The sequence below is a fragment of the Typopeltis vanoorti genome, chromosome 14 (genome assembly GCF_054136105.1).
Source record: "Typopeltis vanoorti isolate ZY-2024b chromosome 14, IOZ_Tvanoo_1.0, whole genome shotgun sequence".
NCBI lineage: Eukaryota > Metazoa > Arthropoda > Arachnida > Uropygi > Thelyphonidae > Typopeltis > Typopeltis vanoorti.
Window position 1 is genome coordinate 103,164,505 of NC_143562.1, and position 25,006 is coordinate 103,189,510.

Consider the following 25,006-nt stretch of genomic DNA (forward strand, 5'->3'; position numbering starts at 1 on the left):
TGATGTACTATTAATTTCAGTACAGCATACTCCACTATAACAAACTCTTCTTGTGGTCTCTCAACATTTGCTATAGTGAGATTGAAATGTATAACACTTCATGTGAGGGACAGGACACTTATGAGGTAGGTTCTAAAAAGTTTTCGGCCTCACATACAAAATTCACGTGAATTTTAAAATGCCATGCGTGATGTAGCACTGTCTATGGGGAACTTAGTGTACCAGTTTCAATTCTCTACCTTCAGTTGGAGGCACTCATTTGATTAACACATGGCATGCTAAGTAGCTGTAATGTTAAAAATGAGTACTGTGCTGTAATAGAGTTTTTCACCGAAGAGGGGCTTTCTCCAAGTGCTATCAAACAGCGATTGGATGATGTTTATGGGGATGCTTCTCCTTCATATTCCACCATGAAGATATGGACTAAACAGTTTCGTCTAAGAAGAGAGAGCATTGAAGATGATCCTTGTAATGGTCGGCCTGTGAAAGTGATGACTGAAGGAAATGTCTCTCTTGTTGAGGAAGAACTGCTCAATGACAGACAGCTGAAGCTCCAAGAAATCTCAGCAAGGTTGGAGCTTTCTATAACAACTGTCTTTCGCATCATTCACAAGAAACTTCACATGACGAAGGTTAGGTGCAAGGTGGGTGCCTTAACTTCTCTCTCTTCAATTCAGGGGCATCGTGTGAGCTGTTCCCACAAGTTTTTAGAGCTTTTCCAAAGGAATCAGAGAGAACTGCTGGAATCCATTTTCACTGGAGATGAAACCATGGTCCTTTATTATGATCCTCTTTCTAAAATTGGGAATCCATGGCACAAACCAGATGAAGCACTGCTGAGAAAAGCCGTGGTCACTCAGTCCACCAAAAAGTTCATGGCAACAATCTTTTGGGATTGCCAGGGAATTCTCTTGATTGACTTCAAGGAAAGAAATATCACTGTGAATGCAGAATATTAAGCTTCACTCCTGTGCAATGTCGCAAAGGAGAAGAGATATGGAATTCTGAGTGATGGTGTTTGCCTGCTTCATGAGAATGCTCCAGTCCATATGGCTGTTGTTGTGAAGGACTGTGGGTTCCAGGAGATTGACACCCACCCACCCTATAGCCCAGGTCTAGCACCCAGTGACTATTACCTCTTCTCAAAACTGAAGAAAGACCTTCCAGGAAAAAAATTTGCAGATGACAATGACGTGAAAGATGCAGTTTTAAGCCATTTTGCAGACAAAAGTACCAACTATTTTTAAGGGCATAGAAATGTTAATTCAGAGATGTGAAAAGTGTGTTGAAGTAAAGGAAGATTATGTTAAAAGTGACACAGTTGTTTTCTTTCTATCACCTCTAAAAGTTAGTCAGACCGGAAACTTATGAAGCCTTTCATGGGTTCCATAAGTTTCTAAGCACTCTTATCAATTTTTGCACAAGAGAATTAATCCAGACTGAAAATATTAATTTTGTTAGGCCCTTATTGTCCATTTTTTTAGAATAAATATTTAAGCAGCACAAGGTTTACAAATGTACATAATTATGTCATTTCATTTTTGATAATCAGAAAGTTTGAAAGCTTTGTAAATTTTTTTGTTCTTTCAATAAAATTCTAATCTTTAATTGTCACCTGTGGCATAGTGATCAAGAGAAATCAAAACACATTAGAACAGGTAAATAATTTTAATGAAAATAGCACAAATATTTCATACTGAAATTAACAGTGCATTATCAGTGCTCAACAAACAGGCAGTTCAGAGAGATAGAATATAGAGTAAATATGATGATTGGTTAACCAGTGAAGTGGTTACTGTGTGTTAGAAGAATCATATTTAAAAAAAAAAGTTTATCAAAAATTTAATAGAATGAAGTGGCTAAATCCTCATCAAATTCCACAAATAATTGATTCCTACATCCTGCAACAAAGGATACCTCAGTAGATGCACAGTGCCAGTCCACTGCATTACTGGTGTGTATCTGAACTTATAGGCAGAATCTTGAAGTTTCACCTCACACCCACATATTTTCTTATCAACAGAATTTCTGATCTACCATCTACAAAAAAATAAACTTTTGCCACTGTCTCTATTTACCAGATTCATTGTGAACATAATCTAACATGCTTTATACAGACAGGCTGTTACATGATGGTGGTGGTGGGGGGGTGAATATTGGCACTGCATTGAATTGTGTAAACCTCAAAAAGTCTGGTTCTTGCACAACATAGTATTGATTTGATACCAAAGACAGTATCCTTTAGAATGAGGTTTGCCCTTCTTATACTGGTGTTTTTAAATATGAACATCTCTTTAAAAAAAAAAGTTGCAAAGCCTTTATACATTGGCCTAATTTGAAGTGGAATTATGTATATATCAGATTTTTTTTTTATATGATCCTTCTAGCATACGTCAACCATTTTATTGATTAATCAATTATTGTATGTACCTTGTATTATTTCTTTAAACTGCTGTTTTTTTTCTGCATGCTGATGATGTACAATTAATTTCAGTATGTAATGTTTGTGGTAATTTCATTAAAGTTATTTAATGAAATATTGCTTTTAAAGATGGCTATATTTGATATAAATATATATAAAAATTAGTGTATTTCATAACAGTATACTCATTCCTTTTACTTTGTTTCACAGCTGCATCGCATTGAGTATGTCCATTCCAGACATCTTATATATAGGGATGTTAAGCCAGAGAACTTTCTTATAGGTAGACAGTCAACAAAAAAGCATAATATTATTCATGTTGTAGACTTTGGACTTGCAAAAGAGTATATAAATCCTGAAACAAATAAACATATTCCATATAGAGAGCATAAAAGTCTAACTGGTACAGCAAGGTATATGAGTATAAATACACATTTAGGAAAAGGTAAGAATAAATTATACCACTTGTAGAATATATCATTTTTCTGACTTTTCTGAATTATATTAAAGGGGGAAAGATCTTAATATACTAATATTTCTTGGTTAATTATTCTCTGTTTGTTATACAGGATGAAAGCTGAAATGTGTCACCATCATCAAATTCCTGATATGTACTCTCATGGAGTATACAAGATAATTATGATAGTACTACATAAGAAAGTTGCACTATTACTAACTTCTGATCAACAACTTTCCTCCAAATTAATCTGTTGTCTATCAAGACTCGATTTTTATTAGATCTTGGAAGTTTTTTCCCACTTGGTTAGACTATAATAAATTTAGTTTAATCCTTATTCAAGTGTAAGCAAACAAACAAAGTTTGCTCCTGAAGTATCTTCAGGACTGAGGCAACTCGTAAAGGTGGGCCAAGCTCTCATCACGCCTTGTCTCAGTATCTCTCATAATACAAAGCACATTTCCTTGCAGACATGTATAATGCTATGCATTAAGGGAAGGGCCACTACCCAGACTGATTTCGACCTTTATTGAGGTCTCGTCAGTGGGAGCCAGACCCAGAAGAGGTGATACTAAGGCAGAAGCAATGGAGAAGTCATATTTACCTATACGAGTGTACCACCTTATTATTAAATTACTCAGGATTTAGAGAAAGATGTTTTACATCTTTCTCTAAATCTTAAATTTCTTATATTTCTCTCTTTTAAGACACTTTTTATTGTATCAGTATCTTCATCTGACTCTGGGTTTTTTTCCTGCCGACCTGGCAAAGAACACTCGTTTTCCTAATCTTTCCTCTCCCATTCTATTTAAATGACGATACCACCTGAGATTAGCTCTACTAATACTTTATTGAATGCTAACAGTGTCACGTTCTTTCCTAATATCCTTATTTTTAATATGATATGCATTGATTCCATCTCTTCACTTCACTAATCTTTCTCAAAACTCTCATGTCAGAAGTCTCTGGTCCTTGATCAAGCATTTTATTTCTAACCCAGCTCTCAGATCCATTAGTTAAAATTGATTTGAACACTGTCTTGTATACAGCTAATTTAGTGCTATGACTATTTTCTTTCTTATTCCATATAAATTTATTCAGCTGACTTCCTACCATACTAGCTTTCCTAATTCTGTTGTCTATTTCCATATTTAATTTGCCATCTTCACTGAAAAATTGTGCTTAAATGCTTAACTTGTTCTATAGGTTCACCATTCAGGATGCAGTTCATGTTTTCGATGTTTCTGCCTATTTTCCTTGACTTTGTCTTTTTATTGCTGATTTTCATAACAAATTTATTTATTACAACAGTTACTCAGTTTAGTCAGGGAATTTTGCAGGCTTGTACTGGATTTATTCAGAAGTATAACATCATCTGCATAAAGTAAAGAGCTAAGATTAGCATTGCCAATCTTTATATCTGAATTAATACCACTTTCGTTCATAATGTGATCCATACGGATAATGAATAACAGTGATGGTGGTAACGTGCACTCTTGTCGCACACCTGATTTTATCTCAAACCATCTTCCTTGATTCTACCTGCTGACTTACAACTTAAACAGAGACTATGTATTGCTTGATATAATGTTGCATTTACACCATATAACTGTAGCGTTTTGAAGAGCTTTCCTCTTGGCATCTTGTTATATTCCCAAGATTTCTGAACTATTTGAAAATCTGATCCTGAAAACCTTTATTTGGCCTGAATCCAACTTATTCTACACTAAGTTTCCTTTCCAGAATTGTTCTTAGCAGTTTTTTAAGTATACTTGCATAAATCATACCAGAAACACTCAGTAGGGAAATACTTCTGTAATTCTCACATTGCATGCTATGAGAGCTCTACTCCATTCATCTGGAATTCAACTTCCCTGACTAGACCTTCTGAATTATGCAATGTAGCAAATGTAAAATTTTTATACCTCCATATTTGAGCATTTCTAGCCAAATTTCAGATTTTTGATGACTTTCTCTACTTCAAGTATAGATATGTATTCCTGAGTGCAATCCTGTTGGAAGTTTCTCCCATCATGCTGAGATTGCTTGTTTCATTTAGAAGTCTTTCAAAGTAATTACTCCAGACATCTACAATATGTGGAGTAATTACTTTGAAAGACTTCTAAATGAAACAAACAATCTCAGCCTGATGGTAGAAACTTTTCATGTTGCCTATATCATCTCTGATTCCTTTTACAGTACTTTTTACTCCATTTCTAAACTTTTTCAATAGCCTCTAGAATATTTTGCCACCTTCCTGATATTTATTTTCTATGTTCTTGCCAAAGTCTTTCCACAGCTTTTGTTTAGCAAATTTTGCACTGTGCTTTGCTTTCTTACATTTTTCTCTGTATTCTCTAAGAGCACAAGCTGACTTGCCAGGAACTTTCCACATGCTTTCTTTTCCTTCACGACCTCTTTAATTTCTTAATGAATGCACCATGGAGTTCTGATTTTTCTATGCTTACAGACCTCACCACAGTCCTCTCTGGCTGAATCAACCAGCATTTTCTTCAGGTTTTGTCATCAAATCTCCAGGGTTTGGTTCTTGTTTTCAAACTCCTTTTTTTTTTCTTCAATGATGTTTGTGTATTTCAGTCTACATTTTACCTCTGAAAGCTGCTCAACCTTGATTGCTTTAAAACTTTCTTACACACTCTTCTTTTCAGTATGAAATTCAATTTTATCCTGCTCAAAACTAAATAGTTCTCTTCCTATTTCAAATCATCTGTATACTCTTGTCTTGAACCAGTGGGGAAACATCACTATCAACTATAACATAATGTCCTGAACAGAAATCCTGCAAACATTTACTTATTATATGCTTTGCTCTTTTCTCCAAATTTTCCCAAAACATTTCTGTGTGTCTGGTAATCATTTCCTGCCCTGCTGTTTAGATCTCCAACATGGGTGAACTTTTCCTTTTTCATTGAGTTCTTGAGGCATTCTCTAGTGCCTCAAGAACTTCCTCCCTTTCTTCCTTGCTAGAACTGTGGGATCGTAAGCCGAAATAACTCTCATTGTCCAGTTTTCCTTATCCTGATATTTGCCTACATTTCTCTACTTAATATTGCCTGCCATTCAAGAAGATTATCTTCATATTTAGTGATGAATACTATAGCTGCTCCCTCTTTTCCCAGATTGTTATTGCCTGAATATAACATTTTAATTGTTACTTAGAAAGATCTCACCTGTTTTTGTCTTCTTTGTTCAATCACACCTATTATGTCGATCTGTTACTTATCCAATTCTTCTGCTAGTTCCTTTTCCATTGATGCTGATTTGGGACATGTTCAGGAATTTTTTCCAGTAGCTAACTTTTTGCTGTTCACCCTAGTTCCCTGACAAAAACAACGGGGACCTTGTTTAACCGGGCGATGCTCCAGCCGGCATGAAATTCTGTCATGTTTTACCACCATGTTACATTGGCTTTAAAGGCAATAAGAATGCAATTTGGTCGGCTAAATCCCAAATCACCAGCCCATCCTTGTTCGATCCCGAATGGTGCATCCTGTCAAGTATCCAGGTAGATACTTGACAGGATGCACCACAAGAAGGTGAAGATTGGACATGAAGTGAGAAGCCCCAGTCATTTCTCCATACTCCTTAATAGGCTATGTGATGGTCTTCTCTCAGTTATACAGCTTTGACTCTTAAGCACCCCAAGCTGAAATGTTTATACATTTATATCATCAGTTTAGATAAAATAGTCTGAATATTGCTAAAACATGATAGTAATATAGTAGTTCTTGAAAATTCCACTAAAGCAGTGTGCTGCTGCCTTAGTAGAATTTTTAAGAGAAACACCCTCAGTTGCTTGTGGGTGTTTCTCTTAGTAGCAATCATGGCTGGCAACATGTGTGTCATCTGAGCAGAAGGCAAAAGTTGACTGTTGGTTGCCAATACAAAGTGCTGTAACAGTTACATAGAAAAGATTTCAAGCCTTATTTAGAATTCATCCATCTGCAAGAAACATTTGCTTTACCGGAAAATGTTGACACTCAGAGTTTACAGATCAGCATACTCAGGAAAATCAACTCATGAATTATGAGCATCTCCCATTCAGTACAATAAATTCTTAATTTGATTTTAAAATATTTCCTCCACAAACGTTTTGTGTTGCAGAAACATTCCAACATGATAAACAAAGAAGACCTTATTGGTCAGAACAGATAAATATAGTGTCATTACCAGGATTTCTGATTTCCAGTTTTTGCCTTCTCATGGTGTATCCCACTAATAGATATTCACTTGGATGCTGAACAAATAAGGATGAGCTGGGTAATTGGGGACTCTTTGCTAACCAAACTGTATTCTGTATTGGCTTAAACCACAAAGACAATTCAACCCACTGTGCCACAAAGATGGCACAGTGGGTTGAATTGTCATGTAGTTAGGCCATTGCTGGTTAAATGAGGCCTCCACTTTTTTTTTTTTTTTTTGTACCAGAGAAACCAATGCAAACAGTGGAAAAGTTAACTACTGGAACAAACTCATTATAAGCAGAATTGAAGATAGGTACCATCAGTGTGAGAAGTATCAGTGGAAGAAAACAGGAGAATTAGAAGCAGTGTGTCCATAATGGATTATTGAATCAGAGAAGACCAAAACAGGCCAAATATTGATAAATAATAATTATAAGATGCTAAATTTGAGCAATAGTGATCAGAGAAAGGAAGCAGCAGCTATAATGTTCTACACTAAACGTGAAGATAAATTTTTTGAATGGCAGACAGTTTGAAGTAGAGTGATCAGAGGAAATTTCAAAATGGGAATCTAGGCAGTGAGTCTAGCATGTGCCTATAATCCCATAGAAAATTCTACCAAGATATAGAGAAGTTTTTTTGAGTCATTAAAATGAACAACTGACATAAAGGAAAAGCTGGTTCATGTTGGAGATCAATATAGAGCAGGAAACAAATGCCAGACATATAGAAATGCTTTTTTCACAAATCTGAAGAAAAGAGCAAGGTAATGATGATAATAATGGTAGTGTAAAATTTGATGCAGTGAAATTTTATATAAAGATTTTCCCACATCAATTTTTACGGAGGTCATAAATCATGTGGAAAAGTTGTAAATTACTGTATTTTAAAGGAGAAGTGCTGATTGTAAAGCTGACTAACAAAAAGAATGATATAGAAATTGTTCACAAAATATAAAAATATTGTAAAGGTAAAAATTGTGCATTATGTTGGTTTGATGTAACAGAATGTTAAAAGTAATTCTTTAAGTTGAGATTAGACTGGATTATGTTGGCAACTTAAAAGTAAACAAAAGTATTGAAGGTTGTTCAGATATAGAGATTGTTGCTGCCAACTCTGAAGGTCAAAACAACAGTGACATAAGTTATTTATGGAAGATTCGGGGGTTTCTGACACTAAAAACAAGGAGCTTCTGAATCATATAAAAGAGGTCTTGAGAACCTAGAGAGATGCTGACTGTTCAGGGGCTGTTCGAGGAGTTTCTTCGTCTGGCAGAAGTAGAAAGCCCAGGAGAAGAAAGTCATTCTACGGAGATGTATTTCCAGTAGCGGAATGTGCCATGTGCGACCAGATATGCAGCGTCGACAGTAAATCCAAAAACCGACAGTGAGCTATGCTACATATCCCAGATGAAGACTACCCCAGGATGACTGCCAATAGTCGTGCAGCAAAGGCTAGGATATGGGACCGAGGAAGGAAGTCAGCAGAACCGCCAAAAGTCATCCAGACTGGTAGGACTGTATTTGTTTCTACAGATTTGTGAGTAGATTTTAATATGTTAAGGCTGAGATTGTGAACAAGAATTGTATGTCCACTGAATGTAGCTTTGTTAAAATTAGTTGTTTAAGTTGCTATAAGAAATAATTGATGCTAAAAGTTAGCTAGTTTTACATTTGAGAAGAATGTTAGTCAATGATATTGATTGTGATAGCCAGTAATTGCCTAGAGCTTGTAAAGTAAGTTATTTATGTATTGTGAATTGCAGGTCTATATTGTAAGTTACGATTTTAAGTTTAAAGTAGGAATTAGAGAGAATGTTTAATGTATGTCTTATTGTATTGTGCTTAAGTAAAATAAACATGTTTTGTTTGTTTTAAAAGTATCGCCTGATTCTTGACCAATGCACTGTCTCACAACCTGCATGCTTAAATTAAGGGTTAGAGAAATTGCCACGACTGACTATTTAAAGTATTATTTTTGAAAGCGATCTATTCTATAAGTGTTACAACTATTCTTCTGGCACAGTTGAAAAAACAAATAAATTTTCCTTGAATTATATCTTGTGGGAAATAGTTAACAGTATCTGTGAATTGCCTAGAGGTCTTTTCACTAACAGCGCTAACACTTGTAGGAAGTATAAAGGATTACAAGCAGGGACTAAATTAATCTGCTTAAGATAGAACAAGGTAAAGAAGATTTAACAGAACAGAAGTAAGGTACACATAGGAAAGAGAAGAAAATAAGAACATTAAAACATAAAAATATTACAAATGGAACAGTTCGACATTAATTATAACAAAAATTTTATTAACATCAAATATAATAAATTTAACAGTAGGTAATGATTAGATTTCTTGTTAAGATCTAATCATTACTAGAACTTGTTGGAACAGAAAGATATACAAATTCGCATGAAGAGAAGTTTCAAGAAATAAAAGTTTTATTGAATATGTTATCTGTGATAACTACTTTGCCCTGGTGCAAGATACAAGGTATACAGCAAATTTGAATTAGGAAGTGATAACCATTTAGAACAGGATAAAATCAATACATAGCATATTGAAAAGACAGATATCTGTGAAAATTTTTCAATTATTAAAAGTTAAGCAACTTTCAGAGACAAATTGAAGATTCAAATAGGCAAATATTATTGGACCATAAAAAAAAAAAAAAGGAGTTTGAGCAAGAACAAAATCTTCAGATTTTTAAACTCAGCCTCTAAAGGTTTCGTTCTTGCTCAAACTTTTTTGTCTACATGAAAAACATGAGGTCACAACTTCATGGAGCATAACTCAAAAAGTTAACAGAAGCATTTTAGGAAAAGAAGAAAAATATTCATTCATCAGTGGTATTTATAGGCCTGTAGGGCCTATGACCCTCATAAACTTCAGAACCATAATTTCATTAGAATAAAGTGGTTAGATTTATGCCTGTAAATATATTTTTGGATGTAAATTGCATCTCTTTCTCCTGACCATTTTGTCTGATTGTGGAAATTCAGACCATGCCATCTCGATATGAGACCCAGTAATTTGCCTTCAGTTAAAATGCACTTATAAGGCTTATTCATATCCTAGAATTCAAATCCAGGTCTTTTCATTTAAATTTTCATTAAAGATTATCATTGATATTGACTAAGCTATGGAGAGTTCTCTTGATCATATAGAAAATAAAATGTTGGAGGTTATTCAAAAGCTTAGAAATGGAGGAAAATGTACTGAAAAGGGAATCTTTGATTCCCTTTTCAGTACATTTATTCAGATATAATTAAATAAGATAAAATATTCAGAAGGAATACAGTCAGGAGTATACTTCAGTATTTCAGGTAGGAAAAAACTCTCAGCAATCTGAAATGTGGGTTTTTGCTCAAAACTCAGGCTGCATAATTCAGTAACCTAATCATCGGTCAAGAATCTCTTGATCTCAAGAAAATCTGTGAAAAAGGAAATGAAACTGGGTGCGAGCATTACAAAGAAATTTCCTTAGTGTGTTCCAGGTTTGATTAAAATATAATTATACTTGAAAAGCGGCTAAGAAGCAAAGTGGAAGATAAACTTCAGAAAGAACAAACTGGTTCAGCCCAAATAGTAGTTTTAAACATCACATTTTTATTTTGCAACAAATAGTCTAGAAATAATGGGAATTTAACAAAGATTTGTATTTAAGCTTTGTAGATGGGGAAACCTAACATATCGAAAAGTTATATATTAAGTTGCCCAGAAGAAAAAAATTCTTCAAACCACTACAATTACACTAGTGGCCAAAATTGTGGAAACCTTTTGGTAAAAGTGTATTTCTGATCGCTCATAACACCACTTTTTTTTGGAGTAATACCATAAAATTATATATCAATGGAAAGATAATTTAATCAAGAATGTAATGCCATAACTTTTATGAAGAATTTTTTATTAGAACAGCAGTTATAAAGAAGAAAAGTGAAACACACAGAAAAAATGAGATATACGAAATTCTCACAATGTGAGTTAATACTTAGTTGGGTAACCTTTAGCATTAATTACGGCCTTACAATGCCTTACTATGGAGCAAACCAAGTTTTTTAGTTCTGCAGCTGTTATAATGTGAAACCAAGATTGAATTATCACTTCTATTAATTGGGTTTTATTGCTAGGTTGCTTCTGACTAACAAGTTTCTTTAGTTGGCTCCATAGATTTTCGATTGGGTAAAAGTCTGGGCTATTCCAGCAATATGATTATCTTGAAACCACTTTTTGCACACAGCAGCAACATGACATGGAGCTGAATCCTGTTGAAATATAAATGCTTCATTATCTTGGAAAAGATCACGTGTGGAGGGCTTCAGTTTAAGCTCAAGTATTTCATTTATGTATTTTTGGGCATTTATATTCCCATTAATCATGCAAATTCTGCCCACACCGTTTGATGTCATACAACCCCAGATCATAACACTAAGTGATAGAAGAATGTTTCAATGGGTGATATGTGTAATGCAATCAGGATGCAAATCTTCTCTGATTCTTCTCCTTACGTATTTTATGCCATCACTATCAAACAGGGAGATTTTAGTGTCATCACTCCAAATAACACTGTCCCATTGTTCCACTGTCCAGTTAACATGGGTTTTAGCCCAGTTTAATCTTTTCAACCTTGTTTGAGAGATAAAAATGGCTTTTTTCGTGGAATTCTAGCATTTAGACCAAATTCCTGCAGTCTGCGCTGAACAGTCCTTGCACTCAACCTGAGTGATACGGGCAGACACAAATTTAACGAAAATAAAATTAGATTTTTAAGTCGCATGGTGTATATTTTTCACCATGCGACTTAAAAATCTAATTTTATTTTCGTAAATAAGGTTAATGTAGTAACCCTTTATCTTATCTTTGAAAAGATAAAGGGTTACTACATTTTCTAGACTGTTTTTATCAAAACTGCGTTGAACAAGTGTTACTACAATTTGTAGACCTCGTTATATTGAAACTGCGTTATATGAGGGTTACCTGTACTGACCGTTTAAAACTATATATTTAGAAATTTATGTACATTTAATCATACAAATACAACATTTATTTTACAAATGATATTCTATATTTTTCAATTTAGCTTTTAGCTACCTGAATACAAATTTACTATTTCTAGGTATATACAAAGCTTTTGACTCTGTATCACATGAAATTTTAATAAAAAAATTAGAAGTCATAGGAATATGAGGTACTGCTCTAAACTGTTTCAAAAATTACTTAAATGCCAGAGATCACAAATTGTAAACATAAACAACAGCTATAGTAGCTCGAAAACAGTAGACTGTGGTGTACAAGGATCTGTCTTGGGACCAATTTTATTTAATATTTATATGAATGACTTCTGCAATCTTAAACTAAACAGTAAAATAAATACTTTTGCAGATGATACAGTACTAATTTTCTCTACAGACACAGCCGAACAAATAGTTAAAATATGATACTGCCTTGAGAAATGAATGCTGATCTTTTGAAAGTAACAAATTGGTTCCAGTCAAGCAAACTCAGTCTGAATGTCTCAAAAACTAAATACTTAAATTTTAACTTGCGAAAAACAACTGGCAAAATGAACTTCACTACACAATTAATTTTGCATGAATGGAATTGCAGGAGAAATTCAAATTGCAACTGTGAGAAAATAGAAAAAGTCAGTGTAATAACTTACTTGGGATTAAAAATTGATAGTAGTTATAAGCTGGAAACCACATATTACCGATGTCGTAAATAAAGTAAGGATTATGTTAAACAGACTTTACTACCTAAACAGATTCTTAAATTTAAATATGCTAAAAGTATTATATTCTGCCTGGATTCAAAACACACTACAATATGGTATATTAAGTTGGGGAGGAATCTATCGCACTATGCTGAAACCTTTAGTCTCAACTCAGCATAAAGTAATTAAAATCTTAACTAGAAACAAATGTAAGGATACTGCAATGTGTAATAAATACACCATACTAAACATACTATCCCTTAGATATTTATACGTCTATAGGGTACTATTATTCATAAAAAAACGACAACGAATACGTAAATATCAAACAACATGCTTTCCTTGGTAGACATATGGGCCTAAAATATATAGTTCCAAAAGCAAATAAAGAAGCAGTACACAAACATTATACTTATTTAGTGCCAAAAGTATTCAACACACTACCTTTAACAGTAAGAAATAAAACTAACCCAAACAAATACAAAACTCTAATCAAAGAGTTTTTATTTTCCACAGAAATGAGGAATCTCTGTCCAAAATAATTGTATAAATTATTGCTTTTTAGCATATTTGTATTCAAAGATCATAAAAATTTTAATGCTATTTAACTGCTTTATTTTGTTCCTAATTAATTGTTATGCAACTTTCTCTGTACATATTAGCATGTCTCCTGCTATTTTATTATATCATTATATTATAGTAATATGTATATTATATGAATGTACATATATGTATATAATGAAAATGAATTACATAAATTTTTGTAACTTTACACATATCGTAATCTGGATGAGCTGTTGATCTTAGGTTACACATATGATTGTTCAACATTTTGTACTATTATAGGAAGCTTACAAATAAATTTTACTAGTTAAAAAAAAATAAAAAATAAAATAAAATAAAATATTCTTCTTTATGAACTGGTCAATAACATCATCATAAAAAGTTGGTTGTAACTTAATTTTCCCAAGCAACACGCACACTTGCAAAGGCTGCTGAAGCTCACTGGCTAGAGCTACGTTGACTGCATATGGCCTGTGGTTTAAGCAACAGAGTGAGATCTGTGAAATGGCTATGCGTGCGCATGAAATCACAGTGCCGCTGCGAGTATCTGTAAGCCTCTATAACCGAGCAAGCCAAGGTAGCTTTGACTAGACAAGCAAGCATCAGCTTCGATACGCAATGCAAAACTCAATTATTGCCACACAAGTTAAGACGTCTTCTGTCTACAAAAATAAAACCTAAATGGAATGCTTATAAATGCATGCATTTATTAACAAATAAATAGTACTTCTTTCTCAATTAATGAGCTTGCACAGCAAGCATGGAGAATTCGCCACTGGTTATGAGTCATCAAACCTCAAAAATACACTCTTTCCTAAAGGTTTCCACAATTTTGGCCATTAGTGTATGTGGTACAAATGGGACAATATACTTCTAAATAAATCCAGTACAAGTTTTCAGGACAATTGGTCCTGAAAACTCAGTATGTGTTCGAGGTTTGATTAAAATATAATTATACTTGAAAAGAGGCTGAGAAGCAAAATGGAAGATAAACTTCAGAAAGAACAAGTTATAAGTCAGCTGTTATAATTGAAAGTTCAAGAAATGGTTTGATGTGAAATCAGATATAAAAAGGAAGGATGCAGTTATCTTTATTATTCATCCATTATTATATGGATCACTCATAATGAAAATGGAATTAAACCTGATATCAAAATCAAAGGTATTAATTGCAGTTCTTTACTAGTGCATGTGGCAATATACTTCTAAATAAATCCAGTACAAGTCTTCAGGACTCTAACTAAATTGAACAGCTATATTAACAATTTTGGTACAAAAGCCAAAGACAAAAACTATAAAAGTTGGGAAACATGAAAACATTAACTACATTCTCAATCGAAAATCTATAAAATAAGTAAAATATTTCAGCTGTTTCACTCACAATTACATAGGGAAATAGTTATGTAATTGTGTAAATAAGTGTGAAAGGAAGTTAGTTGATTAGATTTTTATGACATAAGAGAGAAATTACCCAAGAAACTAAACTAACTGTGTGCAAGACAGTGTTTAAATCAATTTTAACTTATACTTCAGAAAGCTGGAGAAAAATAAAACAGATGATCAAAGACAGCCATCACAGATATGAGTTCTAAGAAAAGTTCAGGACATGAATAGATGACACCAGTTGCACAATTTATGCATCAGAAATGGATGGTGTGCACTAGAGAGTGATATAAAGCTAGTAATAATACAAACTCAATCATTTAACATTTCTAAAGGTTTTTTTTTTTGTGCTACCTTTAATGTGAAAATGGTATTCTAAGATTAGGTAGATTTGTCATTTAACTGTATGACTGCTAAGAGTTGTCTTGAACAGCTGAGAAGATTATGGATGTGATGGATTTATGTCCAGAATGTTACACATGTCAGTCAGTTAAAATATGATACTGCCTTGAGATTTGAATGTTAGCAAAGTGATATGTATGGTAAATTTAGTTTAATCCTTTATCCAAGCGTGAGCAAACAAAGTTTGCACCTGAAAGTATCTTCAGGACTGGGGTAAGGTGGTACAACACTGGGCAACTCATTGCAAAGGTGGAGCAAGCTAACATCACTCCTATCTCAGTATCTCCCATAATGCAAAACACATCTCCTTGCGGATATGTATAATGTTATGCATTAATGGAAGGGCCACTACCCAGACTAGTTTTGACCTTTATTGAGGTCTCTTCAGTGGGAGCCAGGCCCAGGTGGAGACACCAAGCAGAAGCATTAGCTAGGCCATCTCTCCCTATAGGAGTTGCCGAACGGTGTGCCACCTTTTTATTAAATTACTCTGGATTTAGAGAAAGATGTTGAAAGTTTATTTTTCACTTGGTTAGACTATAATAAATGTAGTTAAACCTTTGTCCAAGTGTGAGCAAACAAAGTTTGCACCTGAAAGTATCTTCAGGACTGGGGTAAGGTGTCTGCACTTCTGCCTGACGTCTCCACTTGGGCCTGGCTCCCACTAAAGAGACCTCAATAAAGGTCAAAACTAGTCTGGGTAGTGGCCCTTCCATTAATGCATAACATTATACATATCCGCAAGGAGATGTGTTTTGCATTATGGGAGATACTGAGATAGTAGTGATGTTAGCTTGCTCCACCTTTGCAACGAGTTGCCCGGTGTTGAACCACCTTACCCCAGTCCTGAAGATACTTTCAGGCACAAACTTTGTTTGCTCACACTTGGATAAAGGATTAAACTAAATTTATGATATGTATGGATTTTTTACTTAAAGTACAGCACCATCTCTCTTAAGTCTGACTAGTGGAGTGCCGCAGGGCTCTGTTCTTGGACCACTGCTTTTCAATTTGTTCATCAATGATATTGGAAAGGATTTGAGAGGAAGTCTTCACTTGTTTGCTGATGATGCAAAGTTGGGTAGAGCAATTGTGAGTGCACAGGATGTCAAAATTTTACAGGATGATTTGGATAGTTTGGAGGACTGGGCTAGGAAAAATGGATGTCAGTTTAATGTGGCAAAGTGTAAGGTTATGCACTTTGGGGTGAAAAGAACAGCAGCAGTATATCGCATTGGTGGAACCGTACTCCAGGAGATTGATGAGGCCATGGATTTGGGAGTGCTGGTGGATAGGGAGTTGAAGTTTAGGGGGCACATTGCAAAAGTGACTAAAACAGCTCACCAAATCACTTGGCTTATGATTGACAGAAATCCAACTTGGCATGATAATCCTCTTGTAGCATTTCAACAGTTGTAATTTTCAGCATGTTTATGGAGTTGTCCGTTTTAGAATTCTGTGCACTGTGGTTTTTGATACATTTAACTCAGCAGCAGCAGCAGCACATCACACTGATTTCTTGGGACTGTTATGAAATGTCCTTTCAATTTCAACCACATTCACTTCCCTTGAATTAACATTTGTTAATTCAAGGGAAGTGAATGTGGTTGAAATTGAAACATTGAAATTGAAATTGAAACCAGAGGAAGACCTTGAAATTAACATTTAACATTGTACACATGCCAGCCACTTAATTAAAAACCTTTATGTAGGTCTACATAAATGTCACTTATGTAACATATATGCAAGATACTTGGTCATGTGCATCATCCCATGTTCTAGGCAACTATTTAAGAATGCTGTTAGTCAGTAATCATTAGTAGTGTTGATCACAGTTGAAAAGACAAAGGATCTTTCAGAGATCGATTAAGGGCTTATTGTGGGTATCCATCTAGCTGGAGCTACAATTTTGAAAACAGCAGAGCTGACTAGTTTCTCAAAAGGTGAGATATCCTGGGTGTTTAATCAATGAGAAAAAAAAAAAAAACATTGCTCGTCTAAGATATGTAACTGTGGTCCTAAGACAGTCTGTCAGGTATGAGATTGCGATCATCTGAGAAAGCTTGTATCAACAAACAGAACTTCCTGTTTGCAGCAAATGACTGAAGTATTTAATGAAGGCTGTTCCCAACCCATATTTCACTGAACCATGCAAGGAATTGAAATTGGTATTGGCAGTTACATGCCTATAAGGGAAACTGATTTCTGCGAAGAACCAGAAAGTTCGTCTACAGTGATGTCGGTAACACCATGATTGGATGCTGGAAAATTGGAAAAAAGTCATTTGGTTTGATAAGTCACAGTACACCTTGTTTTGTTACAATGGTAACCAGAGAGTTTGATAGGAACTCCATGAAGCAATGAATCCAGCTTGCCTTGTAAACACAACTCAAGGTTCTGGAGGTGGTGTCATTGTGTGGGGTATGTTCTTTTGATATGGAACAGGTTCCTTGATATTGCTAGAAGGTCAGGTGTCCTCCAATAAATATCTGAATATTGTTACTGATATAAGCCCATCCTGTAATGTTGAATCCAGCAGGTGACAGTTGTCTCATGGATAACATGCTACTGTCCATTATGCAAGAATTGTTCAATAGTGGTTCTGCGACTTCCATCATCTTCCCTGGTCACCACAAAGCTTGGATCTGAACCCCTTCGAGAATGTATGGGACATATTAAAAAAAAAGATGCAGGAGCAAAGTCTTATTCTGTCAAATCTGAGCTGGTTAAAGAACTGTCTGGCCATTGCCTGGTATGCTGTAGATGTAGATGCAATTCAACACCTTGTGAAATCTATGCCAAACCACATATAGGTGCTGTAATTTCGGCTAAAGGAGGTCCAACATGGTATTAAATAAAAGTTTCTACTTCAGTGGCCAGTGTGTGTGCTTTGTATCATTGAAGATCACTAGGTTATGTTCATCCCATTAAAGGATATTGAGGAGATCATTGTTTCAGGCATTAGTTAGGAAAAATTTTGAAGATCTGAACATGTAAGTACTTTCATTTTAAATTCCACTATTGGCACAGATGTTTGTGAATCTTTTCTTTAGATTGATCTCATTATCCAGTGTGAAATTTCAGCTATTTAGGCAGATTAAATCTGGAAATAGATAACAGGCAAAGCTGGTATGATGGGTAGCCAGCTGAATAAATTTATATGGAATAAAGAGAAATTTGCCAAAACACCAAACTAACAGTATATAAGACAGTGTTCAAACCAGTTTTAAGTTGTGGATCTGAGAGTTGCATTAGAAATAAAGCACTTGATCAAAGATTAGAGACCACAGATATGAGAGTTCTGAGAAAAATTAAAGGAGTACAGTGATGGCATCAATGACACAATCATATTAAAAATTAAGTTATTAACAAGGAAATTGACATTATTAACATTCAAGAATGTGTCAGCAGGACTAATGTAAGGTGGTATGACCATTTAAATAGAATGGGTGAGGAAAGGTTAGCAAAATAGGTGTTTAATGCCAAGATTGCAGGAAAGAGACCCAGAGGAAGACCAAGGTCTAGGTAGGTTGATTCAGTCAGAGGTGCCTTAGAACACGAAATCTTAGATATGAAAATATTGGAGTGCTCACAAGTAATAGTTTGATTTGGAGGAAAATTGTTAATAGGAGATTAATAATAATGTAAATATAATCATATATTTTTGTCATAGTCTGAACACTCCTTGAATGTACATATCAGGAAATTGGTGATATATATAGTCCTAGTTCACTGTGTCTTATGTTAAAATTTTAGTATCACAATAATGATATAATTTAATTACTGTATACATTTTGTCAAATCTAATGCAGGTATAATATGATATTTAATATACTGTTCTAAAAATTGAGATATAAGAGGAAGAATTTATCATATCATATAATAATGGAATCACTTATGTTAATTTAAGTGTCTTTATTTGTAAAATTTTCATCCAAGTTTCATAGCCATTTTCAATACAATTATAGGAAAACACAAAAAATAGAACATCAATTGAAAGTGCATGATATTATGAGCACTATTGGCTTCAGGAGAAATACCTCCATATGCATTAATAGATATCCAAAATAAATCATAATAAAATAATTTAGTTAATAAATTATTTTTAAATATAAACAATAAATTAATTACAAATTAAGGAACACATGAATAGTGAATATTAGTCAGTATACCTTCCCAAAGTTGATAAAGTTTTAACAATCATTTTCGTCAGGTTGGGAATGTGTGCTTCCCAGCTTTCTTTGTACAGTCTTTCCAGAAGAAAATAACTTTTGTGTAATATTTTGGTTTTATTCCTCTGAATCCTGCATGGCTTGCTAAAGTCAATTGTTAGGTTCTTTAAGTGAAATCTTTGCCTGATGTTCTTTAAGATAATTTGTGCAGAATGACCAGTCTGTCCATAATAATATAAGCTGCAAGAGCAGGGGATTCTGTAAATTCCAGGATAAGAAAGAGGAGGATATTTGTATTAGATATTTAATTAATAAATTATTTTTAAATATAAACAATAAATTAATTACAAATTAAGGAACACGTTAATAGTGAGTATTAGTCAGTATAACTTCCCAAAGTTGATAAAGTTTTAAACAATCATTTTCGTTCAGGTTTGGGTTGGGAATGTGTGCTTCCCAGCTTTCTTTGTACAGTCTTTCCAGAAGAAAATAACTTTTGTGTAACATTTTGGTTTTATTCCTCTGAATCCTGTGTTTTGCAGACAATGCATGGCTTGCTGAAGCCAATTTTTAGGTTCTTTAAGATAATTTGTGCTGAATGACCAGTCTGTCCATAATAATATAAGCTGCAAGAGCAGGGAATTCTGTTAATTCCAGGATAAGATAGAGGAGGATATTTGTTTAGGAGAAATAAGGAAGGTATTTAGTTTGCAAACTGGAAGGAAAGAGACTCGTAAGTTGGTCTGTCGAAGTAGTCTTCCTATTTTTTCTGAAAGTCCTTTAGCATATGGAATACAAATTCTGGTAATTTCTTCTTGAAATGACGGCCATAATTATTGATTATTTTATTGATGGTTTTTGTATTATAACCATTAGAGATAATGGTAGGTCTGATAATAAACAGTTCTTTGTTTAGAAGAGAATCTGTCAAGCATATATTATTGACCTCTGCCAACTGAAGATTTCATTACATGATATTTCTGACAAGGTATTTTTTTATATGCTGAGAACTGTAGATTCCCGCATTGTTGATATAGAATGAGAACATCTAGACAAGGAAGACATTGTTATTTTTTACATCCAGGGTAAATTTGATTCTTTGGTTAATTGAATTAATTTTTTTCAAGAAATTCAAGGAGATCGGACAAGAAGGAGGAGTCCCATACAGCAAAAACATCAACATATCTGTACCAAATCGATGGTGTAGGTGAAAAAACATCCAGAATATGTAATTAATACGTAATATATAATAAAAGTGATTAGCTAGCATTGGGGAAAGGGAAGACACCATAGCTGTTCCCTCTATTTGTATAGTTTGTTCTGGCAGCTAAAGTATCCTGAATTAATGACATAATGAAATAATTTTACAATATTAGAAGGAAAGTCATGAAGTGATTCAGTCATATTAAGGAATATTTGTAAAGAGTGAGGCTACATCTGAACTTACCAAAAGATCTGTAGTTTGTAAGGATAATTGTAATATTTTATTCTTAAAATCCTTTCATTCTTACATGGTGATCAGAATACATCATGAAAATTATCGAAACAACAACTAATGTGAAGGTCGAAACATCAAGTGTTTATTTTGGTTTATATTAAACTAAAGTTTTAGTCTAACATGGTAGTTGTTAGATTACACAATAGGTCTTAACAGCACGTTTTCTTTATGTAATTTTGGAAGGCCATATAGTTTTAGAGTAAAAGCATGATGAACTTTTAGCCTTTTTACAGATTAAGTTTTCTAATTTTATAAGAACCACTAGAATTGTAAAGACAGAAAAATAAGCTCAGACAGGATTAGACAAATAGACCTACGGCTAGCGACAAGGTCACCAGATTACGAGTTTTCCCCGCCAAAACTCAACGTTAGCGTGGGTAGCGGAGAAAAACCCTCCAGTAAATTAATTTGTAGATGGGCCAAGGTCGGGTGAGATAAAAGGTAGAGATTTAGAAGCCAAAAGGGCTCTCGCTTTGAAGTTGTTTCCAGTACCAAGTCTTTTCCGAGGACGGGGAGAGTCTCGTTCCTATGAGCATGCAGCTCCGACGAAGATGGGAAGTTAGATATCAACGGAGACGGTCTTTTCGAGATGTCCTACCATATGATTCTAGGATGATCTATGTGTGAGCTGTAGTATTGCTGCCGTAACCTAGAGCCTGATTGAAAATTCTTTTTTTTTTTTGGAAGAAGCGGAACATGCCCATATACCTTTAGGATCTAGGACTATATGTAATGAGCTGGCAAGATTGTGAGTAAGATGTTTTATGTTAATTCCTAGATTATGAAAATTAAGCGACAAATGTTGGTTCTATTGTCGATTAGCTAAGAAAGTATTAGAGAAGGCTGAAAGCCATACTTCTGTTTGAATGTGAATAAGTAGGATATAGAGTTTTAGGGAATTTGCTAATGTGTAATGCAAAGAAATTGAATGTGGATTAAGCTTTAACTTTTTCCTATTTATAGCGTGAGTAAAGATAAAGTGTGTTTGTCTATCCACGTGTCTGAAAATTTATGTGAAATTTTAATGTCTTTGTCTTAAAGCTTGAGCGAAAATGCTTGAATGATTGTATGGAGAATTAGACACCTGATTTGTCTCCATTGTTATCTAGTTGTATTAGGCTGAACCAGACACTTGATATGTGCAGTTTAAATTTTGTAATTAATTTGTCTAGAATGAATACACATGTTTGTTTTGTTAACAGCTTGCCTCATCTTGCTTTACCAATGCTGTCTCATAAAAATATACAACCTGTGTGACCAAAGAATAGTGATAGCCACGACTAACTGATATTAAGAATTAGGAGTTGTTTGAATTAGAGTTAATTTAAGAGATATTTCTCGTGCTTAGCTGAATGTTTCTCTTGCATGTAGGGGAAAGAAAAACAATTCTTTTACGCAATCCTTAATGGTGCAGTCGTAAAGAAAAAAAAATTTTTAAGGATCAATACAAGAGAAATACATTAAGGTAAATTAGGGAATTGATTCCAGCCAGAAGCTTTTTCCTGTGTCTATACTTCGAGAACGTGAAATAGCATACCTACGACCTTGAGAGAAAGGGGGGGGGGGGTAAAACTATAGGCTAAAAGGATTGCTTAAGGGTCAAAGCTGTATAACTGAGAGGAGACTTCCACATAGCCTTTAAAGGAATGCGGAGAATCGACCAAGGCTTATGACCTAATGTCCAATCCTGACTTTGTGGTGCACCCTGTTGGGTATCTACCTGGATACTGAACGAAAATGATACAAAATGATGTTACAACATGACAAAATTTCATGCCGACTGGGGTGTCATCCGGTTAAACAAGACCCCGCCTGTTGTTTTTGCCAGGGAACCAGGGCAAACAGCGAAAAGTCAGCTACCGGAACAAATCTGAAACCACATTCCAACTCAACATCATCAGAGTTAAAGATCGGTACTATCCACATAATAAGCCTCAATGGCAAAGAAATGGAGCTAGCTGAGGAATTAGATAAGTACCAGATCGGCATAATAGGGGTGATTGAAACAAAAAGACAAAAACTAGTGCGATCTTTCTTAGCAATAAATACAAAATGTTATATTCAGGCAATTACAATCAAGGAAATGAAGGAGTAGCCATAGTATTCTACACTAAATACGAGGTTAATCTTGAATAGCAGACAGTCTCAAGTAGAGTGATGTGGACAAATATCAGAATGGGGAACTGGACAATGAGACTTATTTGTGCCTATGGTCCCACAGAAGGTTCTACTAAGGTAGAAGTGGAGGAAATTTTTGAGGCTTTAGAAAAAGCAACTGACACAATGAAAAAGGAAAAGTTGGTCCTTGTTGGGGATCTAAATAGTAGAGTAGGAAATGATTGTGAGACATACAAAAATATTTTGGGAAAATTTGGAGAAAAGAGCAAAGCTAATAATAATGGCAAATATCTGTTGGATTTCTGCTCAGGACATGGACTGGTTATTACTAATACCATGTTCCAACATAAAAATGTGCACAGATTCACATGGAGAGAAGAGGCTAGGAATAAGAAAAGTCTCATTGACTATGTTATTGTTGATAGTGATGTTTTCTCCCTGGTGCAGGACACCAGAGTGTACAGAGGATTTGAAATTGGAAGTGATCACTATTTAGTCTTGAGCAGGATAAAATTGAATTTCATATTGAAAAGAATAACATGTAAGAAAGTTTTAAAGCGAATAAAAGTTGAGCAGCTCTCAGATGTGAACTGTAGACTAAAATACAGAAATATTATTGAAAAGGAAATGAAAGAGTTTGAGAACAGGAATCAAACCTTGGAGATTCAGTGGCAAACTCTGAAGGAAACATTGATTGATTCTGCCAGAGAGGCATGTGGTGAGGTTGTCTGCAAGGATAAAAAAAATCAGAACTCCCTGGTGGACACAGGAAGTTAAAGAGGCAGTGAAGGAAAAGAAGAAAGCATATCAAAAGTTCTTGGCAAATAAGTCAGCTTTTACTCTTACAGAATACAGAGACAAATGTAAGAAAGCTAAACAGTGTGTAAAACTAGCTAATCAAAAGTCATGGGAGGACTTTGGCAAGAATATAGAAAATAAATATCAAGAAGGTGGCAAAATATTCTGGAGGTTGTTGAAGAAGCTTAGGAATGGAGGAAAGAGTGCTGTAAAAGGAATTAGAGATGATAAAGGTGAAATGAAAACAGGAGAAAAAGATATCCTTGAAGTATGGAGTAATTACTTTGAAAAACTGCTAAATGAAACAAGCAGTGATAGCACAGTGGTAAAAAAAACACTTAACAAACAGGCATACAGTTAGGAATACATATCCATATTTACTTAAAGTAGAAAAAGCCATCAAAGGCTTGAAATGTGGAAAGGCAGCAAGAGTACATGATATTCGACCATAAATGCTGAAGTATGGTGGTATAAAAGTCTTACAGTGGCTGCACTGCATGGTTCAGAAGTCCTGGACAGGGGGACGAATTCCATGATTGGAGTTGAGCTCTCATAGTACCCATATATAAAATGGGAAATAAAACTGAATGTGAAAATTACAGAGGTATTTCTCTACTGAGTGTTCCTGGTAAGATCTATGCAAGTATACTTGAGAAACAGTTGAGTAGAATTGTGGAAGGAAAGCTTGGTGAAGAACAAGAAGTTTTAGTTGAACCATTGTAATGGTCCAACTAAAACCAACTTTCCTCCAATTAAAAATAAGGAATTTAATTAATCAAGTGGTTTCTGTTAATGATATGTACACAAATCTCTCAAGGATTCAAACGGATAATTTTGCATTGATGGGGTGAAATTTGATATTTAAGTTCTCTATTATGTTATTACAGACATCATAATGGTACTCATGAAAACAACCAAAATATTGAGAATTGAAAATCAACTCTGAACAGTTTTGTACTGCATATAAGCACTTAAGAATGCTAATCCTATAGAGTGTCTGGTCATATGTGAGTCGCCTAATTCAGTAATTTACATTATGAATCACTCTTGAGTTGATGAAAGAATTACTCTCCCCGTTATAGCTTTCTTTCTGTTACTGCAAAATCATCTATAATGATTTTTTTTTTTTTTTTTTTTTTTTTTAACTATAAACAGTTTTTATTGGCAAATATGAAATACTAATTCCTTCTGGCTTGATGGAATTTAATGATATTTGATATTTTAGGGTTAGTATTAAAGATTCGTTTTAGTTGAACCATTGTAATGGTCCAACTA

General features: G+C 34.4%; 1 protein-coding gene across 2 annotated transcripts in view; it reads left to right on the forward strand.

Moving 5' to 3' along the window:
* LOC150099811 (casein kinase I-like) overlaps positions 1–25,006 on the forward strand; it is a 211,494-nt gene that overhangs the window by 105,221 nt on the left and 81,267 nt on the right. For both annotated transcript variants that reach the window (XM_090404498.1, XM_090404499.1), the window contains exon 5: positions 2,633–2,867. In XM_090404498.1, coding sequence (XP_090260624.1) covers positions 2,633–2,867 — 235 coding nt within the window. The remainder of the gene's footprint in view (positions 1–2,632; positions 2,868–25,006) is intronic.